This window comes from Zingiber officinale, chromosome 6A, assembly GCF_018446385.1.
Source record: "Zingiber officinale cultivar Zhangliang chromosome 6A, Zo_v1.1, whole genome shotgun sequence".
NCBI lineage: Eukaryota > Viridiplantae > Streptophyta > Magnoliopsida > Zingiberales > Zingiberaceae > Zingiber > Zingiber officinale.
In genome coordinates this window covers 80,798,182-80,825,483 of record NC_055997.1, presented here as the reverse complement: position 1 = coordinate 80,825,483, position 27,302 = coordinate 80,798,182, and the positions used below count along the sequence as shown (strand labels likewise).

The 27,302-nt window shown below is 34.3% G+C and overlaps 1 protein-coding gene across 2 annotated transcripts; it reads right to left on the bottom strand.

Moving 5' to 3' along the window:
- Positions 1-353: 353 nt before the first annotated feature.
- LOC121996713 (ADP-ribosylation factor GTPase-activating protein AGD4-like) lies at positions 354-27,192 on the bottom strand. 2 transcript variants are annotated; one of them, XR_006116143.1, is made up of 16 exons: positions 27,133-27,178; positions 26,984-27,049; positions 26,865-26,912; positions 26,692-26,787; positions 26,559-26,600; positions 26,258-26,473; positions 25,911-26,042; positions 24,378-24,500; positions 24,175-24,261; positions 23,726-23,968; positions 23,078-23,199; positions 22,114-22,204; positions 18,179-18,630; positions 16,823-16,968; positions 785-859; positions 354-587 (listed from the first exon to the last, which is right to left on the bottom strand). XR_006116143.1 is itself a non-coding variant. In XM_042550781.1 (15 exons), exons 2-14 carry the CDS (start codon positions 27,032-27,034, stop codon positions 16,854-16,856), a joined length of 1,818 nt encoding a protein of 605 aa, XP_042406715.1. In that variant the 5' UTR covers positions 27,035-27,049; positions 27,133-27,192; the 3' UTR covers positions 354-587; positions 16,823-16,853. The 2 variants fall into 2 exon arrangements, 1 of the variants encoding a protein (XP_042406715.1); XM_042550781.1 differs by lacking the exon at positions 785-859 and having other exon boundaries at positions 27,133-27,192.
- Between the last annotated feature and the right edge of the window lie 110 nt (positions 27,193-27,302).

Sequence of the window (27,302 nt, the reverse complement as noted above, 5' to 3'; positions counted from 1 at the left end):
CCACCACAAAGAAATAGAGAGACGTGTGCTGGAAACATAACAAAGAAATAGAGAGGCGTGTGCTGGAAACATAACAAAGAAATAGAGAGGCGTGTGCTGGAAACACAGCACATTAGCTTTTGTTTAATGGAAGATAATTCGAAAATAAAAAAAAAAACTTCAATTAACAATGGAAGAATCATTAAAAATATGAAACTACTTTTTCTCCTAAAAATAATTCTCTTTGTGAAACAGAGAAAGTATTTATATATCAAATTATTGGGAAAAAAAAACAAATCAGTGGCACCGTATCATCGAATAAAAAAAAACGACCATAAACGAGGACGAGCATATTACAATTTGCTCTCCGTAAATTGCATTATGTTTCTTGATCAATAAAATAGATTATAGTGTTTGTTCCCTTCTAATAAATAAATAAATAAATAGTGGAGATAGATTCATATTCAAGCCGTTCGTCAAAATCGTCACAAAATAATGGCGAAAAAAATTCTCAGAACATGATATACCTCACTGGCTTCAAGATGCTGGCGACCAAATAGCATATACCTCAATGTGATTCCTTCAAATTGCATAAATCATTTACTTACCTGAAAATAACCAAAATTGTATCGTTATAGTACTGTCTGAACACTAGATGAAAGGACATATTGATGTAAAGAAGAAACTTTGCCAACACATAACAGCTCTAATTCATTCCTCCAAAAGAGAAAAAAAAAAATAATGAAATTCACTTTTGCAAGAACAGGGATCTCGCCCTGTGCAATGTGAACTTAAGACCAGATACCTTCCATGTAGGACTCTGGCGACAGCCAATTTGTTACTTTGGGATCTTTAGCATATGTGTACAACTTCTTCACATCTAGTCAGAAAACTAGATTACTTAGATCTTACTTTACAACCACAAACAATCATAACGTCATACCAAAATAAACATAGCTGTTATACAAGAATCAAATCACAACGTATTGCCTTCTTACTACAATCTAAGGATTTGATTGTAAGTAACAAAACTCAACTTTATAAAAAACTCAAGGTTCTTCATAAATTACTCAAAAAAATCAAGTATAAATGAACAAACTTAGATTAGAGAATGCACACTATGAAGAAGCTTTGGAATATGCTAAACATTTCTCAATCACTAAAGAAGACGGTTATTGTCAGCTAAAATTTACTAGACCAGCAAAATAATACTATTATAGCACTCCTCACTACATTATAGACTCTTTACTTGGCAATAGGTTACTCCAACTTGAAAAACATAGTCTTGGTAATTCCCAAGCAACTGATTGGAAAGAAGCTCTAACAAAGCTAATAAAGACTTGAGTCAACTTTCCTTAGGTAAAACACTAACTAAGACACCACCAGTAACTTCCAAGTTTCTAACATACACTAGGTCAGATGAGTCTCACAAGAGCTAAACCATTTACTCGTAGTTCCCAATTAGCAAGACCAACCGAAGCTGATACTATTTCCTGGCTAGATACTATCGTAACCAGAAGAAATCATTTTTCTACTATTGGTCCTCATCGATTAGAAGTAATTGATCTAGAGAAAGACTTAAAACATTTTCTCTAATGAACAATTAAATACTTTAAATCATAAAAGACTCAATACTTAAGGGATTTTAAAATTTTCTACATCAGTATATCATCATCATAGACAAGAAGCTCTTCACCTTCCTGATGGAGAAGTACGACTTAGTCTAATGACGACGGAAGCAAAAAAAAATGTCCTACCTCTGTAAACATAATTATATTCAGTTAGGACTAATTGTATTTGGACATAGAGGACTTACTAGAGCTAGGTTAGGAGGCAAAATTATGAAAAGTTCATTATAGGACTCATTGAGGCAGATATGAGCACCACATTGGGTATCATTTATTTATGTCCTAATTTTGCGTTCTCTACTTTCTCTTGCTTGTTTCTGTGTGGTTTTATAGGAGAAAGAAGAGGTTGTTGGAACTTTGACGTCCGCTAGAGGAGGGTGAATAGTCAATCACCCAAATCGTCGCTTCCTACAATGGTTTAGTAGAAATACAAGAACAAATACTAACAACAGAAAGCAAACCTAACACGTTGATTTAACGTGGTTTGGAATTAGAGCTTCTACTCCACGGCTGTTCGTAAAGTGGACGATCCCGATCTGTCGGTGGATGATTCCCCGGAGAACTTCCGGCTAGCTCGCGTAGCTCCTTAGTGGTGGAGAAATCTCGTCACAAACACTTTCATACAAGCACACCAATCACACGAGGGCTTGGGAGACTCTAATAGACTTTAACCAAGTCTATTTCATCAACCTTAGCCAAGCACCCCGAGTTCTCTTAAATAGAGCTCGGGAGGAAACGCCTAGTTGTGTCTTAGGGATGGCAATTTTCCCCGCGGGTTCGGGGCCCCGCGGGGAAAACCCAAAATGGGGATGGGGATCCCCGATTTATTCGGGGATGGGGATGGGTTCGAGGATTTTTTTTGAGGATAGGGCGGATTCAGGGCGGGTATGGGGATATTGTCCCCATCCCCGAACCCGCCCCGAAAATAATAATAATAATAATAATATTAATATAATAATATTATTTTTAAAAATATTAATAATAATATTGATAATAATATTAATATTAAAATTTTTTGAAATATTAATAATAAAATTATTATTATTACTGATATTAATATTAATATTAATAGTAAAATAATAATAATATTAAATTAATTTGAGGATGAAAACGGGGATGGGGATTTGATCCCCGATGGTTCGGGTTCGGGGATTCCCCGAACCCGAAAAAGTGGGGATGGGGGCGGGGATGGGGATGGGGACGGGGATGAAATTCGGGGGCGGGGATGGGAATGACAAACCCGCCCCCGCCCCGCCCAATTGTCATCCCTATTGTGTCTCCGATTGGTAAAATCATCAGTCGACTGGTCCTCTATAGAATTCAACCGTTACATGTCAACGGCTCGATATCAGTCGACTGATAGAAGTACTAATCGAATGCTACATTAACCTAGAATTTTACCCTGGTACAGTCTCTCATGCACTCGTCCTATCCCGCACAACCTAGACTTAGCCTCCTCCATTAGCCTCGCGTCCCTTGGATGTCTCCCCATCCTTCACGCCTTGCCTTAAGGAGCTTCCATCGACCTTGTCATTATTGTCGGGTCTTCCTTTACCAAGAGGTCGCGCCTCCGGGACTTCATCCATTGCCAAGTCACACTTGGACTTGCGTTGCCAAGAATACATACTTGGACTTACATCGCCAAGACTCACCCTTGGACTTTCCTCCTTTGCCAAGATCACACTTGGACTCTCCTTGTTGTACCTGTATCCTACACACTCACAACGCATATCAAATACAACAATAAACCTAACTTAAACCTTTGTCTAAATATCAAAACCTAGAGTACCCGGATTGCTCCAACAGAGACTTCTCGAGGTAATGACTCACATTCTCTACAAAGTTGGTGGCGATAAGGGAGAATCTTGTTGGTGTTTTCTTGCATCATGACTGATGTTTTGTTGGAGATAGTGTCGTCTGACGTCATTGCTTATGTTGTTCTTATTATAATTCCATCATGTTAATTAAATTTGCTTCTTAGACTAACCCCATAGACGGTGGTAAGGTGGAAGTTGATGCTGTTGGGGAAGGATATTTGTTTTTGTTTTGTTTTGTTTTGTTTTGTTTTTCAAACCATGTTGTATTTTTCTTCTGATAAAATTGGCAGAGGGTTGAATGCTGAGTAGAGTAGGCAAACGAAAAAAATCTTGTTCCTAAGTTTTTAGGCTAGTAAATTTTTTCAGTAAAAGTTTCTCCGGCCAAAGTATATTCTAAGGGGGCAGAGCCAGGAATTGCCTTGAATGGAAGACCGCCAGTGTTTGAGTTGTTCTTCATTTGGTTTAGGAGAAGTCCACTCCTTATCAAAGTGTGAAGGATAATCTTCAAAAGAAAGGAGTTGTACATTTAGTCCTTGTACATATAATTTGATGACGTGTCTAGCTGGTTCAATCCGAAAATTTATCAATTCCGGGGGAGAACTATCAAAAGCACATAATATAAGAGTTTCTTTTTCTTCTAGTATTTGTTGTATAATTTTACCAAGTTTATAAAGAAACTGTTGTGAACCCAAAGTTGTTGTAGAAGGCCGAAATCCATCAACGTGAAGGGAGTAGTAATAAGTCTTCCCTTATAATTTTTATGTTTAAATTTTTCGCAGTGGATGTTGGCTCTACTAAAAGAATATAGTAGTTGGCATCTGCAACCCAAGTCTAAACTCTAAAGTTTCTGGAGTAGCACATTGGGGAAAAGTTTTTTGACATTTAAGTTAATAAGTGTATTCTTCTCCGCATGTAATGGTAATTCTTGGAGTTGGATGTTGATGAAACTAGTTAAGTGCTTCTCTAAGTTCTACAAACTGCATAAAAGTAGAAGTATCTCCGAGAGTTCGGATATAAATGACTATGTCTTCTAGTAGATTTTTGTAACTAGAGAATATAATTTCAGTTTTTCTTCCGGCTTTCGCTTGCAAGATTTCAAGAGATTGATAATCCATGGGTCTTTATATACCGGTTGCTTTCTCTTGCAAGATTTCAAGAGATTGATAATCCATGGGTCTTTATATACCGGTTGGAACTAAGAGGAACTCACTTTCTTGTAGTGAAGAAGTTGTAGTAGTCTTAGGTTATGACTAAAGTGCCATTAAGTATGATTTATCTTCTTGAAATTTTCCATCAATCCGTAACAAAGGACTAATAAAGAAGTTAGGACCTTGTTTAGTCCTAAATAAGTCATAGGCTTCTTCAATCGAATAAAACTTCTTGTAGGGAGGTTTATTTTCTTGGGGAAGGTAAACTTTGACCTCGCCCCAAGTTGCATATAAGCCAGTTTGAGTTCCTGAAAAAATAGCATAGCAAGAGAATTTTTTCCCAACAGGTTTTTGTACTATAGTTAGGAAATAGTTAGAGAGAGCATTAATCAGTGTTCTAAATTGCGCCCTAGGCGGCCGCCTAGGCGCTGTGCGGCAACAGGCCGCGCCGAAAACCAGTCAGGCGGAAGACCTAGGCGGCTGGGCCGCCTAGGCGGCCCTCGGCGGGCTTCCGCGGCCAACGCGGGCTTCAGCGGCCAACGCGGGCTTCGGCGGCTTATGTATTTTAGGTATGTTTTTTTATCGCGATTCGCTAAATCAGATTTGCTGGCGCTTCGTCTTCTCTCATCGCGCTTCGTCTTCGTGCTTCGCTGACTTGCGTCTTCGCCCTGCAGCAGCTTCCGGTGAGTTTTTATGGTTTTCTTGTTCTGTTCTTTTTTTTTTTTGTTTCTTCGTCGTTGCGACAACTCTCCGGTAACACCGGACGCGTCGCAGGGCATCAGACGCCGCCGGAAGGGTCGCCGGACGCGTCCGGCGAGTCCGGCGAAGTCCGACTTTCCTTCGAGCAACGCCGGTAGCATCGCGATGCGCCAGACGCTTTCCGCGACGCTACCGGCGCCGCTGGAAGCAACGCCGGACTTCGCCGGACGCACCGGACTTGTCCAGCGACACTTCCGTCGGCGCCGGAGGCCTCTCGCGAGGCGCCGGTGGAGTCCGGTGGCGGCCGGTGGCGGCGCAACTTCGCGTGACGCCTGCCGCGACGGCGTTTTTTTTTTCACGAATTTATTTTATTTAATAATTAATAAATTAAAACAATTCCTAACGGGATAATTTTAATAATAGGGTAGGGTTCGGTTCATAAAGCCTAATAAGGATTCAAATCATTCAATAATAATAGATTTAATTTTTTTAATAAATATTATTAAATATTAATTTATATAACAGATTTAAAAAAATAAAAATTATTATAAATATTTTCAATTATCATTTCATTTATCAGATTTAAAAATTTAAAAATAAATAAAATTTAAAAAATCATAATACATATTATTAATTTTAATAATTTATATAAATCGTATTTATAAATTTTATATATTATTAATTTATATTAATCAGATTTATAAATATTAAAATTATATTAAAATTTTAAAAAATCTAATAAATATTATTAATTTATATAAATCAGTTATAAAAATATGAAAATTATATTAAATTTTTAAAAATTTCAATAAATATTATTAATTTATATATAATTTTATAAAAGTAAAAAACAGATTTAAAAATATTAAAAAAAAAATTAAAAAAATCATAATACATATTATTAATGTATATAAATTGTATTTATAAATTTTAGATGTTATTAATTTATATTAATCAGATTTATAAATAATTAAATATTAAAATTATATTAAAATTTTAAAAATTCTAATTAATATTATTAATTTATATAAATCAGTTTTAAAAATATGAAAATTAAATTAATTTTTTAAAAATTCTATTCATCTTCAATTTCAAACAAGCCACTGATAATAGTTGGATCATCCAAGCCTTGCCTTTCTACAGATCAGAAATTGAAGATGAATAAGATTATTTCAAACAACCAGAAAAGCTACACATTACAGATTTAAAAAATATAAAAAATATATTTTAAATTTATTTTTTTTAAACAAATATCTATTATGATTATCTAATAAATTTTATTAGTTAGATTAAGATATATTGATATATAAAAAAATATTCTCAGACTTGTTAATGTTATATTTCATTATTTTGTATCGTTTGGTATAGTTAAAATGTGTAATTAAATTTTATTATCATGCTATGCTATGTTGTTACTTGTTAACTTATTAAGTTATACTGTTATATATAATTTTTTCAGGTTATCTGTTATCATAATGGCAAGCAATCCATCTTCGACAGCATCTGTCACTCAACCCGAAACCGGAATGCTTAGAAGAAAGTCAAACGACATCGGATGGGAGTTTGGGATATTGATTGATCCTAAAAACCTCGACAAAATTAAATGTAAGCTATGTGGAAAAACAATGTCAGGAGGAGTGTATAGGATAAAGGAGCACATTGGAAATATACCTGGAAATGTATCTGGTTGTTGAAAAGCATCTCAAGAAGACAAAAGTAAGTGCAAACAGGCTATTTTAGAAGGGAGGAACAGAAAGAAGAACAAAATAATGGAAGAACAAAGTTGTAGAGCAGAGATGGCTATTTCTCTAGATGAAGAAGAAGGCCTTGAAATTGAAGGGATGGATGGAATTAAGAAACCTCTTCCACTTAGCCCCATGGATAGATATGCATCGGCAATTGCTCCAGAAAATGCAGGCTCCAGTGGAAGTAAAGTGCTTCGCCAACAAAATATAAATGAGGCACTTTTCAAAGAGAGAACTCAACAAGTTCAACAATATGTTGGGAGATGGGTTTATGAAAATGGAATCTCATTCAATGCTGTTGATAATGATAGCTTCAAGCAACTAATGGAAGCAGTGGGTCAATTTGGACCAGGATTCAAGCCTCCAACTCAATATCAACTTAGGGAGCCACTATTGAAAGCCGAAGTTGAAAGAACAAAACAATTGCTGAAGAAACATGAAGAAAAATGGGCAAAGAATGGATGCTCGATCATAACAGATGCATGGAGTGATAGAAAAAGAAGAAGCATCTTAAATTTGTGTGTTAATTGCAAGGAGGGTACTACATTTTTAGAGTCTAAGGAGTCTTCAGAGGAGGCGCATACAGCTGAACTTATTTTTGAGTATGTTGACAAGTGTGTTGAACAAGTAGGAGCTCAGAATATTGTTCAGATTGTTACAGACAATGCCACCAACAATATGGCTACAGCTAAATTGATGAGAGAAAAACGACCTGGGATCTTTTGGAGTTCATGTGCAACTCACACTATTAATCTCATGCTTGAAAGTATTGGCAAACTTCCACGATATAAAAAGGTGATTGAGCAATCCAAGGCTTTTACCATTTTCATCTATGCTCACCATAAGACTTTATCATTGATAAGAAGTTTCACGAAGAAGAGAGACATAGTTCGACCAGGAGTTACCAGGTTTGCATCAAATTTCCTCACATTGCAAAGTTTGATTAAAAAAAAGCTAGTTTAAGGGCCATGTTTACAAGTGATATGTGGGAGAAATGTAAATGGTCAAAAACAAACAAAGAAAAATTGGCTTACTCTACAGTGATGAGCATGAGTTTTTGGAATGGTGTGACACTGTGTTTAAAAATATTTGCTCCTTTGGTAAGAGTTCTTCGATTGGTAGATGGAAATAGAAAGCCATCGATGGGGTTTCTATATGGGGAGCTTCTTCAAGCTAAAGAAGATATCAAGGTGGCTCTGAATAACGTGGAATCAAATTATCAGCCTATCATAGTCATTATTGAGCCAAAAATGAAGGATAGACTTGATACATCATTGCATACCACTGCATTTTTGTTGAATCCTTATTTTTACTACAAAGATAGTTCTATTGCTCTTTATGAGGAGGTCGCGATGGGGATTTTTGAATGCATAGAAACTTTGCATGCCAATGAGTTAGATCTACAAGATACAATTATTAACAAGGAATTTCCAAAATATAGAAATAAGACTGGGTTATTTGGAAAAACATTGGCAGCAAAAGCATGTGAAAAAAATGATGATACATTTGATCCATGTGCATGGTGGAGTACATACGGTGCTCACACACCTAACTTACTAAGGGTGGCATTGAGGATACTTTCATTAGCTACAAGTTCATCTGGGTGTGAAAGAAATTGGAGTACATTTGAAGGAGTAAGTTTTAAACTTTCAGTCTACTCTTTAATTAAATTAGTTATAATTTTTAACGTCTATACTTTATATTCAGGTACTAACTATAGTATTTACTTTCTCTGTTTTTTTTAGATTCACACAAAGAAAAGAAATAGGTTGGATGCCAACAGGTTGAACAATCTAGTATTTGTCCAATTTAATGCTAGATTGTTGAACAAACAAAAAAGAGAAAAAGAAAGAAATGTTGATGTCCTTCTTGCAAAAGATGCTTCAAATGCACAAGGTTGGATTGTGGATGGTGGGAAAGATTATGAAGTTGAACTAGGTTCCGGGCTCACTTGGCAAATGGTTGATGAAGCAAGTGGAGCAGATGAAAATCTGCAACCCCAAAGAAGCTCTAGAGTGAGAGAACTTCATGAAGATGATTTTGAATCCGAAGAAGAAGACGAGGATCACAATAATGATATTGAGTTTGTGTCCGATGAAGAACAAGTTATTGAAAATTATGGAGAAGAAGAAGCAGAATAAATATAAGTCTATGAGATATTATTAGTTGTGTAATTTTGAACTCATTTTGTTAAGACATGATTTATGTTATTTAACAATTATATTTTGCTTAGTGGTTACTAGTTCACAATGCATTGTAATCTTGAATTGAACTATTGCTTCTATTTTCCAATGTTCTACTTCTACTGTTTACTATATGATTATGATAACTTACTGCATGTTCTATTGTTTAACTGTTTCTTTTACTCATATTTACTGAGTCTAGTATATTTCCTTTGCACAAAACTATTAGTTTTCTTTTATAGTTTTTCATTTTTTGGTATTGGAAAGTATGTATTTATTTCAGCATACATAGTTAGATCTTCATTGCTATGAAATTGTTTAAGACAACATTTAGATTTGCATATGATATTGTCCACAGTCCACATGAAACAAAGGATACCGAGGAATCCGCCTAGCGGCGCCTAGTCCCCGCCTAGCTAGGCGGCCTAGGCGCTAGGCGCTGGTCTGCTGCCCGATTAGCGCCTAGCGAATTTTAGAACCTTGGCATTAATGATAGTAATTTTGTAGTTGGCTATGCCAGGTACTGTAGGAATGCTCTAGACATTGTATATCAAACAATGTTGCATTGGATCCAATTGTGCTCTTAAGTCAAATTGAAAAGTATCTTCTCTTCTTAAATACTATTGAAGTTCTTGATTTTCAAACTTTATAGTTTTGTACCCATAAGTTCGAACCTTCTTTTGTTTGTCCATAATACTGAAACAGTATAAGCATAGTTACTGAAGTAATTGGGATAAAGTATCAGCTAGAGAATTATTGATTCCTTTTATGTGTTTCCAATTAATTTCTAATCCTCTATTGATAATTGTGTCAAAAACTTAATCCATCTTTTTTATTCGAGTCCTTTCCTAGTTCCTTTGTTTGTTGACTATATCTAACTATAGCCTCACAATCTGTTCTGAATGTATTGACACAATTATCAGTAAATAACTGCTAGAATTTCTGCTAGCAGTAAATTCCTGCTTTTCTACCGATTAAAAGCATAAAAGAGTCTACGCAGTAAATAACTGCTAGAATTTCATAACCTAAAAAAGTAAGATGACCCTTTTCTCTGTATTTTCCTGATGCATATCTGTACAAGGATTTTGAAGTTTTTAAGTCATATTTTGAAAGTTTACTAAATAAGGCTCCACCCCATCAGTTTCACAACCGTTAGTTTCTATGATTAAGTAATCTAAATCTAAGGGTAATGTTAACATTGGCAAATGTTGAACCATATTATTAATTTGTCAAACTAAATCAATGTCTTGATTAAAGTATCTTTGTCATTTCTGAGAAGTTTTATTATACGATGGGTCACTTATTTTACCAATATCTCAATATCTTTAAGATATGGTCTGGCATAATTGAGTAGACCAAGAAAAGACCAAAGAATTTTGATATCTTCCATTTTGTTTGAGAAGTTTAATAGCTTAGTCACTATATGTTCTTGGAGTGATATTTTCCCCTGACCAATGTTACTGCCTAAAAATCCAATATGAGTAATTGTTAATTTCATTTTCTTCCGAGAGACAATTAACCCATGTTTTTTGAATAAATTGAATATCATGTGTAGGTGGACATAATGTTATTCCTTTATGTTGGAGAATACTAAGTACATCATCAATGTATACACAAGTAAAAGAACAAACTCCTATGAAAATATCATCCATTTTTCGTTGGAAGATTTGAGGGGCTACTTTAAGTCCAAATGACATTACTAGTCATTCAAAATGTCTTTCTGGGCAGAAAAATGCAGTCCAGGGTATTGAGTCGGGATGAATTTTAACTTGCCAAAATCTAGATTTCATTTCAAATTTAGAATATCATTTAGAATTCTAAATTTTAAGTTACTGGTCTTTGTCTAGTATCTTGTAGTCATTTTCATGACAATTATCATTGAGACATTTATAATTAAATATCATTTTAGACTAGTCTCTTTTTTTTGTTCAGCTCCTTTGTTGACAATAAAAGCAAAACTTCTATGTCTAAAATCATATCGTTGTATGGCTTTAAGAGTAAGTAGTTGGGAAATATGGTTTGTACATTCTTCTCTATCCCAATTGGTGTATTTCAAGTCTTGTGCTTTGATAGTCAAATAAGGATTAATGATGTTTAATTTGAAATAGATTTTATTTCGTTCCCAGTATTGAACTCTGAAGTATAGGCGAAAGGATGGGAGAAATAACCGGAGTAAAAAGTAAAGTAAGGCAGCATAGTCTTTGGTGAGTAAGAGGGCTCGGTCATAAAAAGTAAGAAACTTAAGGCTAAGAATTAAAGAGATATTTTTATGTGGCATGGATCGAACCTAGAGCTGATTAAGTAAAAGAGAACTAAAAGTGTCACAATTGGTGTAAAAACAGAGGTGAACATTTTTGACAAATTTGTGATAGGTAAGTTGTTGTCCATCAAATTGAGTGCTAACAAGTGGTGTATTAATGTGTTTAATGAGAGATGCAGGTAGGAAAGGCACTAATAGGATTTCATCGATAGTGGAAGTTGTAGCACCACTATCTAAGAAAGCATGTAAAGTAAATTCATGGCCCTAGATCTTGAGCATGCATTAAACACGAATATCAATGGTTAGGCCAGAATTACAAATACTCGATGTTTGGATAAACACAAGGTCTGGGTCTTCAAGATCGTTAGTTAGAATGAGACGTTTTCCTTTCTGGTGATCAGAAGTTGGCTGACTAGAGGTATGGTCACGTAGCTGTGTTATCTCGGTTTCTAAGAGATTTAATCTAGTTTCGAGGACAGAAACCCTAGTTTCCAAAAGAATATTCCTAGTGCTTCCTCTTACTGTATGAGTAGGAGGAATAGCAACTTGAAAGATTGCATCTAAACATAGATTGCAACATTGTCTTTTACCGAGTTTACAAATTCAGCATTGTAAAATGGAAGGATAATAACTACAGATCAAACATGGTACATTATCTGTGCCTTCTTTTAAAGTTCATTCGTGAGTACAGGTGCGTTGGTCAGATCTTAAATCTGTTAAGTTTTGTGAGATAAATTAATGGCACATTAAGTCAAAATTGTTTATCCAATTGAGTGTATCTTCAAAAATATTGGTATCTTCTAGTGTAAGTGGTAAAGATGGATGTAAAAAAGAATTGATTAATGTATAATCAATAGAAGGGATTTCCTCTAACAATGGAATAAATAGAAAAGGTATCAGATACATCTGGTTTAACTTTTATTAAATCTAAATTGGAACAGCCAACTAGTCTAGCTTCTCGGTTGTATACGTTTTTCCTGTTTGGACAAGCAACAAAAAGATGTCCTGGTTCATTACATACGAAGCAAGTAATAGTAGTAGCATAAGTCTTTTTTTGTTTGAATTTCCTCACATGTCTATCTTTGTTTAAGTAGGATTTCTTTTCCTTACTTTTTCGGACATAATAAGTTTTCTTGGGTTTCATGATCATAGGTTTAGTTTGTTTTCGTCTGTGTTGCTGTGTAGTCTCATATTATTGTGGAGTATAAATCTGGCTACAAAATCCATATTGTTGATTTTTAAGTTGTTTTTTATATGAATATATCTACATTTTCCTTTAAGTGTAGCTAGGATATGTTGAATTCTCAGATCCGTCCATGATTTATAGATTTCTTTTCCTAAAGTCTCTTAGAAGTTTACTAAATCATCGTTCTCCTAAAGTTGGATTACAGTAATTGCCTAATACAGTTGTTAAGACTAAAAAGTCATTACAAAAAAGTTTAATGTTGTTCCAATTGAAAAGTTGAAGTTGTATAAATCTCTCATTGCTTCTTTTTGTCTAATATCTAAGCCAGTATTAGCATCTCTAGCAATTAAGAGCCATTGAATGGCATAACAAAATTAAGTATATTATTTTCTTGCGAATAAATTCGTGTAACTTCATCTAAAAAATGAAGTTTAAAGTCTTCCCAGGTTGCTCTTGCAACATCGCCTAAATAATTTTCTCCGACTCTAATCATGGCATCGCCTGTTTCTATATCCAATTCATGTTTTGCTTAATAATCTTGTTTAACAAAGACTATTTATTGTTCTAAATACGTATCATATAACTGAGGATCATGTTCAATTATATTCAACAGGATTGCATCTTTTCTGAAAAAAAAAGTTACTTCTAGGGTCGTCTTTTGCCTATGGTTTGAACTAGAGGATTGTTGTTTATATAAGGCACGATCCTAGTTCTAGGAGGGTATCCTAATCCATAGTTCTCATTGTATTTTCTGGTAGTCTTACTTCATAGGGTTTGGAAGTAGCTGAAGATTTAGCTGGATTCATATAGTTTCTAGTTGATGTAGGAATACTGATATTATCTGTTTCAGAGAAGCTATCAATATTTCAAGTTTGTTGGATATTTTGGGCTATTATATTTCGATCTTCATCGAAATATAATTTCCAAGTGGTTGGAAGCTTTTGGTGTTTATGATCAAAAGCTTCTAATTCTATTAGATCTTCGTCAGTTAAAGCCAAAGAAGCCGCAGAAGGCATATAAACATATTCATCTAAGTCATCAAAAAAAACTATGAAGTTTTTCGGCTGTATTCATGAGATTATAAGTTTCTGTTGTACTACTTGCTTGTTTAATTTTATTTCTTTGTACTAATTGCAGATGTCTTCCAAGTTGTCTAAGAACACTTATAGGATCTTGAGTGTTATGGAACATTAAATTCAAGCTGTTGGTTTCTGGTAAGTTTTCTGTTTCTGTGGATAAAGTTGATGGTTGATAACCAGAGAATCGGACAGACAGTTGATTGTTCCTATCTTTGTACATAAGTGATGTGGTTGGTTTTAAAGTAATTTCAGGATTTTTCAAGTTGATATTCCATTCTAAGCCCGCTAAGGTGTCAGAGTTATACTCTTGGCTTGAGAGAGTGAATTCCTTTAGTGGTTAAGGCTTCAATCATATCACTTACAAAGATTTTGAAATGATTATGCATATGATTCATAGTTTTTCCTAAGAAAATAATGTCGAGTTGGATATTATCTCCTTGAAATTGTCCGTAACCTTTTGCCTAAATGTGAATTTTAATATGTTTCACAAAGTCTTTTATGGTCATATTAAAATTAGGACATAAATAAGTGATACCTAGATTGGTGTTCATATCTACCTCGACGAGTCCTATAATAGATTTTTCATTATCAGAGAGCTGGGTGTCATGTAGAACTAGGAGAACTTTGCCTCCTAACCTAGCTCTAGTATGTCCTCTAAGTCCAAATACAATTAATCCTAAATGGATATAATTGTGTTTACGGAGGTAAAGCATTTTTGCTACTTCCTTCGTCATTAGACTAAGTTGTACTTATCCGCCGTTAGGAAGGTGAAGAGTTTCTTGTCTATGATGACAATATACTGATGTAGAAAAGTTTAGAATCCCTTAACTATCGAGTCTTTTAGGATTTAAAGTATTTAATTGTTCATTAGAGAAAATGTTTTAAGTCTTTCTCTAGATCGATTACTTCTTCTAATCGATGAGGACCAATAGTAGAAAAACTATTTCTTCTAGTTAGGATAGTATCTAGCTAGGAAGTAGTGTTAGCCTGTTGGTCTTGCTAATTGGAAACTACCAGTAAATGATTCAGTTCTTGTGAAACTCATCAAACCTAGTGTATGTTAGAAACTTGAAAGTTACTGGTGGTGTTTTACCTAAAGAAAGTTGACTCAAGTCTTTATTTAGCTTTGTTAGAGTTTCTTTTCAAGTTGGAGTAACATATTTTCAAGTAAAGAGAGTCTATATGTAGTGATGTTACTACTGCTATAATAGTATTGTTTTGCTGGACATGTATTTGGTCTCCTCGTCCAGTAAATTCTAGCTGACAATAACCGTCTTCTTTAATGACTGAGAAATGTTTAGCATATTCAAAAGCTTCTTTGTAGTGTGTATTCTCAAATCTAAATTTGTTCATTTATAGTTGATTTCTTGGTCCTTGCAAGTGGGAAGGTTACCAAGAGAAAATGCATACTTTCCTTATCTTTAGGGAAAGGCAGATAAAAACACAGTACCTCCCTACAAGAGGAAGGAATCAAAAGGAATTAGGGAGTGGCTCTTTGCTGATGTACTTTAGAAGTACTTCCTCATGGGGAGAAGGATACCATACTCATAGTGTTTTCTGTCTGGAGCCACACTTCAGTGAATCACACATTTAAAAGGGAGTGCACCTGACATCTGTAAGATCCAGTTTAAACTCGTGTTCATTCCTTACCTACAAAGTCAAAATAGTAGGGAAGCCTATTGAATCTTCAACTATGGCATGCTAAAAGTATAAGCTTCAGGATGGCACATGACCCAGGCTCATTTTTAGATCAGTTTGAACTTATTTCATGCGAAGAATGTTGCATCTATTTCTGTTCTTCTGCTGCCAACATATTCAAAATGTCCTGCATATTAGAGTTTGACTATCTTTGTGAATTCACTCGAGTAATCATCTTTCTATCAAAATATTTGCACTTGCCTGAGTTGTGTGGTAGTAGAATAATCTGCAGGTACAACACACAAGGTTCTGTTGATTTTTTTATCAGGAATTGGGTAAATGAAATTTGTTAGCAATCATGATCATAACCATAGGTGCAGAATGAGATAACTAGCATTTTTTGTTGGAGTTGAAAGTAGGGTTGTAGATGAGCCGAGTGGAGCTGTGCTTGATGGTGTTCAAGTTGTTTGTTTACCTTGTCAAGCTTGTTCAAGCTTTTGTTGAGCTCAATTGGTAATATGGTTGTTAAATAATTGATTGAATATATAAGATAATTGTTCATTTTCAACATATGTATAATTTGAAACCCAAAAATTCATAAGTTATCAAGAATGATATATAAAAAATACTTTTATAACCTACAAAATAAAAAATTAATGAACTTTGATTGCTAACTGTGTTCAAGCTTATTCGTTATATATATAGAATTTGATATGTCGGACCCCTTACGTCGTATACCCCATAAGCACCTAAAATTTTTTTTCGTTTTGAAAATTGTTTATGTTTAATACTATAACCCAACCCCTAAGCCATGAAAGTAAAATTTGATGGCATAACTAGGAGCTAAAAAATCAAACAAAATTTTAAAAAAAAAAAATCTAAAGATACGTTGCACACCCAAAACCGATGCCCAGATACGTTCAGAAAGCCTAGATTTCATATTCATTCTGGAGAAGAACTCACTCAGAGGATTGAAGAAATAGAGAAAAGACTAGTTTTGGATTGAACTTGCTTTGTTGGGAGCAAGCATAGATGCATGATAGGATGGCTAGAATTTGTTGGGACTGAGAGAATGCAAGATCTCAAAAATTTGTTCTGGACAGAATATTTAACATATTGTAAATGGGATCAAGCCAGACTTTGTAGATACATTAACTATTTAACAATGCATCATGTGATTAATTATTATAGATAAGGAAACACGTGGACTTAAGAATACAAAAGGCAAATTCTCTTAAGTGATGAAAATTTTCTATTAGCTGCTTCCAAAAGAACAATACTCAGCAACTAATAATATAAATATCAAACTGAAGTTACGACACTTGTTAAATGTGAGATATTATGTACTGCGATAGAATATAGCAAGGCACTTCCTTCACAGAGTTATTAAAGATATTAATTGTAATGTATTTGTAAGAGTTGATATTAATTCACAATAATTAAAGTGAAAGCAAACATACCAATGATAATTTGCAAGAACAGCCGTTGGCATCACAAGTGATCAGCAAGCAATATAAATAATTCTTCGTCAGGAATTGCTCCACGCTCCATTGCTCTTTCTAGAGCTGTGAAGCCACCACCATCTTTAACTGATGTGCTTGCACTCCTGATCATCAATTAAAATTTCAATTTAAACACATTCTAAATATGTGAATCATGCAGAAAGAAAGTCTTTTTAAAAAAGAAAGTATTCAATGATAAGTCACTTGGAGAATGATCCAGTCTTGTAACAACTTGGGAGTAGTTCTTAACCTATTAGACAATGAAATTTGTGTAGGTTCTCTATAAATTCAGAAAATATTAGTGTTTAAAACAAGGACAAATTTTGTGGACGTCACTGAAAGAAGGCCATAGAAAAAACAAATAAAAATAACTAAGTTTTTTGGGTACCAATGTACAAAAAAACAGCGGTATGTTAAAGTATATTAGAGTATTGCTAGCTCAAGCCTTATTCCTTACCAAAATACCTATTCTACCTAAGACATCTATTTCCTAGTGCTCAAACATAACTCTTTTCTCAGCTTCAAATTCAAAACAATCTTCAACATCACAGGCTAGAATAATTCCAAGGCACATTATTATCAATGATCATTCTTTAATCCATGTAACATTGAGCGAGTGGAAATTCCTTACTAAATAGTATAGTTCTAAAGGCTATCCTCACTCTTGCAGCACCTGTCATTACGAAGTCCACAACCTTATCCTCTACTTTTCTGCTATTAATTTAATTCCGTGATCTCATAGCTAATGGGATACTTGAATTTTTTCCGTTTCCCAGTATAGGTGCTTGGATTTTCAGATCACTGTCAACAATCAACTAATGCATGTTATGATCGACTTATATTTTTGTCAATATAAGATAACTACATTTATCAAAATTATATTTATGCTTAATGGAAAAGAATTTGTAGAAATATTGAAGTCATGGCAATCCATCCTGCAATCTTATGTTTACCATCAAAACTAATAGGTTCTTGGAATGCAAAGCTAGCAACACAAACTGACTGAAAATGATCTAACAAATTTGTTCATCCTTACAGGGTAGGTCTCTGGTTTATTCTAGATTTCACAAATTTGAACATGTATCTACCTCTTGTACGTTATCAAATTAACAGAAAAATCAACACCTGGCTACTAAAAGGTTAAGAAATGAATCCATGGATGAGATTAGACAAAACATTGAATTGTCATCTAAGTTACTGAACCAGCAATTATCTACATTAATTCAAGACGAGCATTATGAGTATGCCGAGCTTTTTCAGGGTTCACTTGGGTAAATGAACATATGATATCATTGAGAAATGCTCTAGAATTACCTCCTAATTAAGTATTTAGCAAGAGAATTATTTCTTGCAGAAACACAGTGATGGAGAGGTGTCCTCCCATGGAAATCTTGATAATTAATATCAGCACCATACTGTAACAGGAGCTCTAACATGACAGGATCACCAACATGGCATGCTAGATGCAATAATGAGCAACCTTGCAAACAATTATCTGAGCCACCAGAATCCTTGATTTTCTGGCATGTAGGATCAAATTGTTGCCTCTCCATCAAATCATTACATATGTGACTCGATGTATCCACCATGTCATCAAGCTCACTGTTCACTTGATCATATTTAGTGTTAGGACTGGCATCTGAGGCCACAAGAAGGCGGTACACTACTTGAACATTATTAGTTTTCACTGCTTCCCAGACACGAACTGTAATTGGAGGAAGATCAGACTCGATTGTTTCCCTGACTATCAAAGATTTGTCCTCATACTGCAAGACATGAATAAGGTGAACACTGACGAAATTCAAGAAATGCAAAAAAGGTAATAAGGGCAGCATGTAAAGTTGAATATCTATATGCATAGACAAAGTACAGAATTACCCAACCCTTTTTATTTGACATATATGCATCTTGAGAAATTTAAAGGTTTGTCACCTAATGCCAAGCGTCGTCTATGTAATAATGTGTTGAATATTTTCCTAGGATTTTAATAGATCATTGCCAACTATTAGCAATATCCTTTTTCCATTATATTAATGATTAATCACATCTACGCTTCTATTTCATTTCTTTTTAATCTCACCAGAAATATTTTTATGTTATAAATAATTTCACAAACCATATTAAATACACTGACATTTTTAGACAATACTAAATTTAAAAAAAATAAATTGAATTTATAATCTATCCAGTTTACCAAGTAGGCCTCTAATTTGGAGCATTTTTTAATTTTAAAATCAAATTCAACTAGAATCAAGCATATAACTACATAATAATTTAAAGAAATTTTGAAAATAAAATGTCCAGAAGCATAATTGAATTCATGGTTTAATATATGATTCCGTGTTGGGCTAAACGGACAAAATTTACCATTCCACCCATCGCCCGACACTGCGAAGGGGACCTCCGCAGGTCGCGACGGGGATGCCCATGCTGCAACCACCTCGTGTCACGTCTCGACAGGGGCATGGAGGTCGCCGTGACCTCCGTGGGTCAATGTGTTTGCGGGTTGCGACGAGGCTACCACGACCTCGACGGGGACACGGAAGCCATCGTGACCTCCGCGAGTCATAGTGGGGACGCGAAGGTCGCTACGATGTATGTGGATAGCGGCAAGGCCACCGCAACCTCAACAGGTCTCGGTAAGGATGTTGCGACCTCAGTGTATCCCGACAAGGCTGTCGTGACCTCGACGGGTCCCTGTGAGACCGTCGCAACCTCGATGGATCGCAGCTAGGGATGACAATTTCCTCCGAACCCTATGGAGGATCAATATCCGACCCGAATGGATAAGGGTATGGAGGAATTTTTGGACCTGATTAAATAATCGAATAATCTAATATGGATATTTAGGTATGGAGGCGAGTCTAGTAGAATCCTACCCATACCGGACCCGAATACCTAATTAAATGTTATATATATACCTAATTAAATGTTATATATATATACGCATGCGTTGTGCGACTGAGTGAGTCGGTGCACTCGGAAGTGATCTGAGTACCCCGAGTAGTCGGTGGCGGGCATCCAAGTCACTTCTAGGCGCCCCAACTCTCAGTCGCTAATATATAATCTTAATACCCTACTTACCTTATGGTGCTCATGTGTAAATTTTTTTTTTTTAATTGCTTTAGCTTTAACCCAAGCCCCATATCCTAAAAACTAAACCAAAATCCTAAACCCTAAGTTCTAAAAAAAAAATTAAGAAAAAAAAAATACTTAGGATAACATTCCTAAAACTCACTAACTATTTTTGTTGGTGTTTAATAGGTTTTTAACTTTTTATTGAATATGATTAAATTAGGAGTAGGCTATAGATGTTTAATCTTTTTTTTTTAAATTATGTTTTTTTATATGATGTTAATTCTAATATGTTTTTGTTGAATGATGATAATTGGATGGAATAAAGAAAATTATTAATATAGAGGATATTCGATCCTATGTTGGGAATGGATTTGAGGATGAATATTTGATCCCGATGGATATGGAAATGGGAATGAAAGTTGAAAATCTGATGGGAATGGGGATGGGAATGGGGATGAATATAATAGATGAGGATAGGGACAGAGGATATGAAATCCGACCCAAACTCGACCCATTGTCATCCTTAGTCGCAACGAAGCCACTACATCCTCGACGGGTGGCAAAAACATATGAAAAATAAAATTACGTTAATAAAACTTATATTAATAATTTCAATCAACTCTAACTAAATAGATAATCTAAAGAGGCTTAACCAAAGTATCAAACCGTACTAAAAATTATCTCATTAATTTAACATATATATATTATTTATTTTAATTTTGAAAATATATAATAAATTATTTATTTATTTATTTAACATACAAAAATACCACGATCACATTTTTTTCTTTTTCCTTTTTAAAAAAAATATTTCCATTTCCATTTTTTATATTTTTAATATTTAGATTAAATTTTTTATTTTTAATTAATATATTTATATTTAAAAAATATCAAATTCATATTGGCATGGCATGATACGGTACTGAAACCATACGTTCCAATCTGGGACCGAAACGTTGGCACAGGTTGAGATTTTAAATCATGATTGAATCCCTTTCTTCTTTCAAGTTCTATGCTTATATATACAATAGAATGAATTATATCTGTATGCCTTTCTGCAACATGTACAACTTCCTAAGATTAAAAATTGAACAACGTAATGGTACACTATTGGCTTCTCACACCAAGAAAGGTTTCTCTGATTCCAGTAATATTCCAAAACATATGCTCATGATGTTGAAAAACAACATTTTTCATGTCTTAGGAATGAATTTGCTTAACAAGTCAAACACCAACATCTTGAGTTAAAACATTCTTTGCATATCTAACAAGAATGTAATAGAAATATATTCAACCCAACAAGGGAATTTATATATCATAACTATACTGTAGGCTAATAATATGCTTGATGAGGATTAAGCTTAACAGTCAAAGGTAATCTTCAACAAAACTCTAGAATTAGGATTTCCTCCCATTTGAAGGAACCATATTTTTCTTTTATATACTAAATGTGGTTTACAATTTATAATGTACACTGAAAGTTTGTCCCAAGAGAGAATTCATTCAATCAAGCTATACATTACAAGCAATCTGCCAAGATAGCTTAACTACAAGTCATTCTCTCAGTTCAGGCATAATTTTACAACCCGAAGAAGTTCAGTGGTCCTCAACAATTAATTGCGTCATTAAAATTAAATCCTTTGTATTGATGTGTTTGCTTTTGTTAAGCAAAGCCCATCACATTTCCAAAGAAAACAAATAAAATAACCTTCTTGACGGAAAGTATATCTTTTACTCCAAATGATTAACCAATTTCATTCATTGAAATAGGGGAACCTTTTTGTCATCCTTCATCATTAGAAAGTGTGAAGGTTCACCAAGTGTTGTCAATTATGAATCATATTAAGAACTTGAATCATCAAATTTTTTTATTGAGTAAAATGCTTGATTTACAATTGAGTAGACTGTGTCATGGCATCTAGACAGAAAAAACTATATCTTTTACAGGATCCACCAGTTCATTCTTTGAAGAGTTGTTTTCCAATAAAAAGGCTCTTTACATAATAATAATATGATTCTAACTTTTTCTAAACAGAAACTAAAACGAGAAAGAGTAATAGCAGAAATAAATATATATAACAAAGAAACTAAGGTCACCGGTACGCTTTCTATATGATTAACCCAGAAGTAATTCAAGAAATGTTCAGCTTGAAAGCACAACATTAAGGTACCTTTGAACGAATATATTTTTCTTTTCTTGAAATGACATCTTTAGGAGTAGGCTTCTTGATTGGCAATAGGTCTGCATCATGTTCATCAATTCTGCAGGAAACACCAAGAAAGTGTGAACAATAGTCAAATCAAGGAATTGAACAATATGACAAGATAATAAAGTTAAAGTACCAATATGACAAGATAATAAAGTTAAAGTACTAGCCACCCTTTGCCCCTGCTTAATGGGAAATCAAAATGAAGATGATTCTAATGCTTAGTCACTCAGGAGTTGAGCTCTTAGTGGAGAACAATGATGCAGAAACATATTATTTTTTTACTAAAAATATATTAGTCCAGTAAGATAAAAACATTGCATTATTTAAATTTAAATTTAAAAATTTCTTATTGTTTTTGTTTTACCATTTTTAACAAGCCTAACACACCCTATTCCTACTTCAAATACTAAATCATATAATTAAATATGACAATTTCTATTTTGGAGATATTCAGTTCTCTATTATCTCTAATTGAGACACAACTGTGAGATCGTTGGTTGAGGCATAAAGATTTATCAGTATCACTGTTACATAAAGTTGTGAGATCGCCAACTGAGGTATACCCGCATGCTATGTCAACTTGTTATCAATGTCAACATGTTGGGAGGAGCTACATGGATGCATTATTTAGAATAGTTTCGGCAACATGACGAAGCAATCAGAAAAGTTTGATCAACACACTACTGTCACAATGTAAAAGAGATAGATAAAATATTCATATACTTGTTCCAGTTTTTGCAATGGCCAAGAAATAATTTGGTTGATAAATTCATAAATTAGACATAATTTACTGAGAGTTTTCACAATGGGATTGGCTAATATAGTTGCACACAAGTGTAAGAAATTGATCTCCACACTAAGCATTAATGACAACTAAAATTATACAGGTTATGAGAACACATATCTGATATGGGCTGACTTTTACCTTTGATCTTGAAAAAGGAGCAATTCTTCCCACACGGAATTACAATAAGCATTGCCAAGGGCACAAAATAGGTCCATAACAGCTGGCTCCCATACCTTAACATCTAGAGTCAGGGACCTCACCTACAGCAATGCAAAAGAGGTGGTTTTTAATAGCTACATCGAGATTCTAACAGCTAGCACATGAATATTGACACAATTTACTCTTAGGCCATCAAATATTACATAAAGAAGATTCCTCAAAAATTCTGGAATTCCTAAGAATACCTGTAACCTGAAAATATCTTCGTGTATAGAGGCTGTCATCCTTAAATTCCAAAGATTAATTGCTAATACAGAGTTTAGTGAGTATCGAAAACAGTGTTCAAAAACATAATTTCCACAGAAGCCAACATTCTACTTCTCTATGATTATTATAAAGAACATTGTAGTAGAAAAATGGCAATCTGTGACAGTACAAAATAACCAGGTTAAATTAATTTTCAGAAGTTCATTTTGTCATCAACTAGAAATTATACAAGATTCATTCTTCACAAAGAAACTATCAAATGAGAATTAGTAATTTATAGACCCAATAAAAGAAACAAAAAAATTGAAGTGTAAACGAAATATGAGACTTCAAAGAACAAACATGTCCAAGTTTCTAGACCTTTGAAATATGTACTCCAAGTTTTCTGTGAACTCCAGAGCATTCTATGCACACTAGAATTCCCAGATTTAGAGATGCCCACTCAGGCTCAAGAGCACCACATTCAGCACAAACATCATTTCCTGGAATATTCCTGAGAATTTTGGAGACATTATCATTTACTTTTGTACTCAAACTTCCTTCCAGCATTTGGGTGTCAGCACCACTCACATCAGTAAGGCGAGAACCATCCATGTCCACACCCTATTAGGTAATGATTCAATATCAGTAAGTCTTTCAAAAGAGCTAAAGTCACAAAGAGAACAATTTCAAAGCCAAGGTAACTTCTAATCCAAGCCAAAATGTGTTCTAACCTAATATGATTGCCACCTTATTCATGAAACATATAAGAATTTAATGATGTTTTTATTAAGAGTACAAAAGATAATGGTGTATTCTTCGACGGGCACCTGCTTTGATAAAGTAGAATTTAGGAGTGATGCAATGACACCTTTGATTTTCTCAACCCATTCCATTCTATCTACTTCATTTTCAGCCTGCCAAAAAAAAAGCTTCACAAGTACAGTATCATATCCAAGGAATCTATACCACAAACAACATTCATAAGGTAAGGAATAGGAGTGTTTATCATTGGATGGAAATTTGAAGATACCTGTAATATGAATGATTTCACAGGAGAAATTATTCTGAAGCAAAACCTCAAATCTATTTGCTCTGCATCTATTTTAATGGTCGAGGTTCGAAGATCAACAGTGTGAAAAAGGTTATCATCACCCTGAGATGCAGAATTTCAGTGGAAAAAAAAAAAAGTAAATCTGCAAAAATACTAATTACTAAATCCTCTAAATGTATTAATTTTGACAAGATCTTGCTTAACTAGGAAATATTAAAATGTCAACTTACAGATACATTTGGCAATTTGTTATTTCATGGTCAAGATTAAGAACCAGCTCAAACATATACAAAAGTCCATAGTGTTTACTACCATAATCCTTGTTGCTAAAATGGTCGGTTCAAAATTATAACTCAAAAATTCGCAAAGCGATGATATTAAGCATGTGAAATGCTTATTTAGCAAACTTAACACCTGAATGCTATAATTACCTCAATTTCCAGACCATTTCCCAATACATTGGGCAGATGAAATAATTGATTCTGTTCCTGCAGAAGCTGACAAAGATGCCAGCATACAAGAGATATGCTGAAATTAGGTGAAGGGGGTTCTCAATTCTCATCTATGTTACTAATGCTCTATTTAACTAGAGTATGAATCTAGTTGTCTGACACCTCATTTTCTCTAGTTTTTTGCATATGCTCCATGGAGGTGTTTGTGTCCAACTAAGGGTGTCGGATGTCTAAACTATACCTGTGAGAAAACATGATTCTGTACCATGTATATCCCTAAAACTTAAGCTGAAATATTCAATAAATTATGGGATAGGATAGCAAAATTAGTTTTCTTTATAAAAAATGTTATTTTATGAAGAATAAGTGATATGAATTTATAATAAGGGGTTAGGATCTCATGTATTAAGAAATTTTGAGTAAATACAATTCTTAATTTCTGACAATACTGATGGTAGATGAAGACTCTGATCAGCAAAACGACTTCTCATGCTACAGCTACTAATCCGTGCTCTAGTTCAAATGACCCTAAGCTGCTGTAGTACCTAAAACATTATTTCTAGGAATCCCAATTACCAAATTTAGATTAGTGTGGCACACGTTTAGGTCACCGCCATGTAGAATGGTTAAATTCAGGTGCAGCTCCAGTGAGCAACAATCAGTTTTATTATCTTGAAGTTTCATAGGTGTGAGGATGATACAATAGATGATAAATCACCAAAAATGAATATTTGGATAATGTGTTGCTCCTGAAAAAAAATGGTTTTAACTTTTAATCACAAAAATTGACTAATGTTAAATCACATAGCTCTAAGCAAGGCTATGTCAGTGAGTGGTGAAGGCCCTTGCATCACTTACAGGCCTTGTAACAAACTCAGTAAGATCCGTGCTTATAGGAGTTCAAGAATTTAAGTAGTGGCTGTGTAAGACTAATGCAACCTATCTTTTTCATCTTATGTAAAAATCATATGCATAGAAGTGAAACAGGCAATGAAGCAACTTATCAAAGTATTTTGTATGAGTAAAAGATAAGGACATAAATTTGAATGAGCTGCCATACCTGCTGTTTATTCCATTTATCTATATAGTAGTACAAAGTTCCATGGCTATCAAGTACAAAAAACCGCCTTTTCCAATCTGCCCTCAAGCTTGAAGACCGTTTAAGAAGATAACCTTGTTTAATTATCTGAACCTGAGAGAAATTAGTGAAGTTAATAATAGATAACCAAAGTTGGAATGCCACTGCAGAAGTGAGAAGTAAATATGTTTAAAATCTTAGGTGCTGCTGGGAACATAACCCTCATGGTAGAAATATCAGGTTCACTTGATTAACACGTGCTGAGAATCATTCTTCTTTTGCAGAAAATGACGACACCTATTTATTGTCAATTACCAAAGAAGCATTACCTTTCCATTGGCAGTAGATTGCATTAGGTCTTCTATGTTTTTGTATGAATTGGAACCAGATACATGAATGCCATCACCACTTGTAGTGGCTTCCATATTGCTAGAGGGCCTAAGGCTTGCAAGTTCACTTTGAGTTCTGAACTGTTGGATTCTCTTTTCAAGCTTATCTTGCTCGACATTAACAATTTCTTTTGAATGTTGAGTATATGTCAAAACCTGCTCTCTCAAATTAAAAACATAAGTCACCAAAAATCAATCAAGTAACCGAGCGCAATTGTTTACGCAATAGAATCAAATTTACCTGGTGAATAAAGGGTTCCATTTGGCTCAATAATTCATATCCCTGCAAGCAAAGAGCAGTCATAAAATCCATGTTCAACTTAAGGCTAAACGAGGATATTAATGCACTGATGTAATGTAGGAACTCAACCTACCTGCTTAAAGTATCTCATATGGGCATCCATAACTGCACTTATTGATTCAAGGAATTCAAACTTTTTCTTTGCTTCAATATTTGAAAGTGCATTAACCTGAGTTAATCATAAACCATATTGAAAACTTTCAAAATATACACGGAGATATTTACATTAGTGGAAAACATACATACTAGATTAAACCGGCATCTTTCAAAAGCTGACTTGTTATTGTGAAGATTCTGCCAACAGAAGATAGATAACAATAAGGAGATGGACACTTCAAAAGCTCATCGACCATATGGCAACTTACCTCTTCTAATTCAGCAACTATGTCTACACGTGCACCCTTCTTCAGCGACATAAACTTCTCACGTGCCTGATAATATCGAGGTGGACTAAAACCAGCATATTGAACAAAAAAAATATCATGGTAAATTGAAAGGGTTAGTGAATAAAAACCTGATCATACCCTGCTGAAGCTTTATCAAACCTCCGACGACATTCCTACATTGTATTGCCAATTATTCATTTCTATGAAACAATTAATAATATAAAAATACCTTACCCCCATTTAATCCTTAATAAAGTACCTATTAGGGACATTATTATGTTCCTGACTATATGGATAT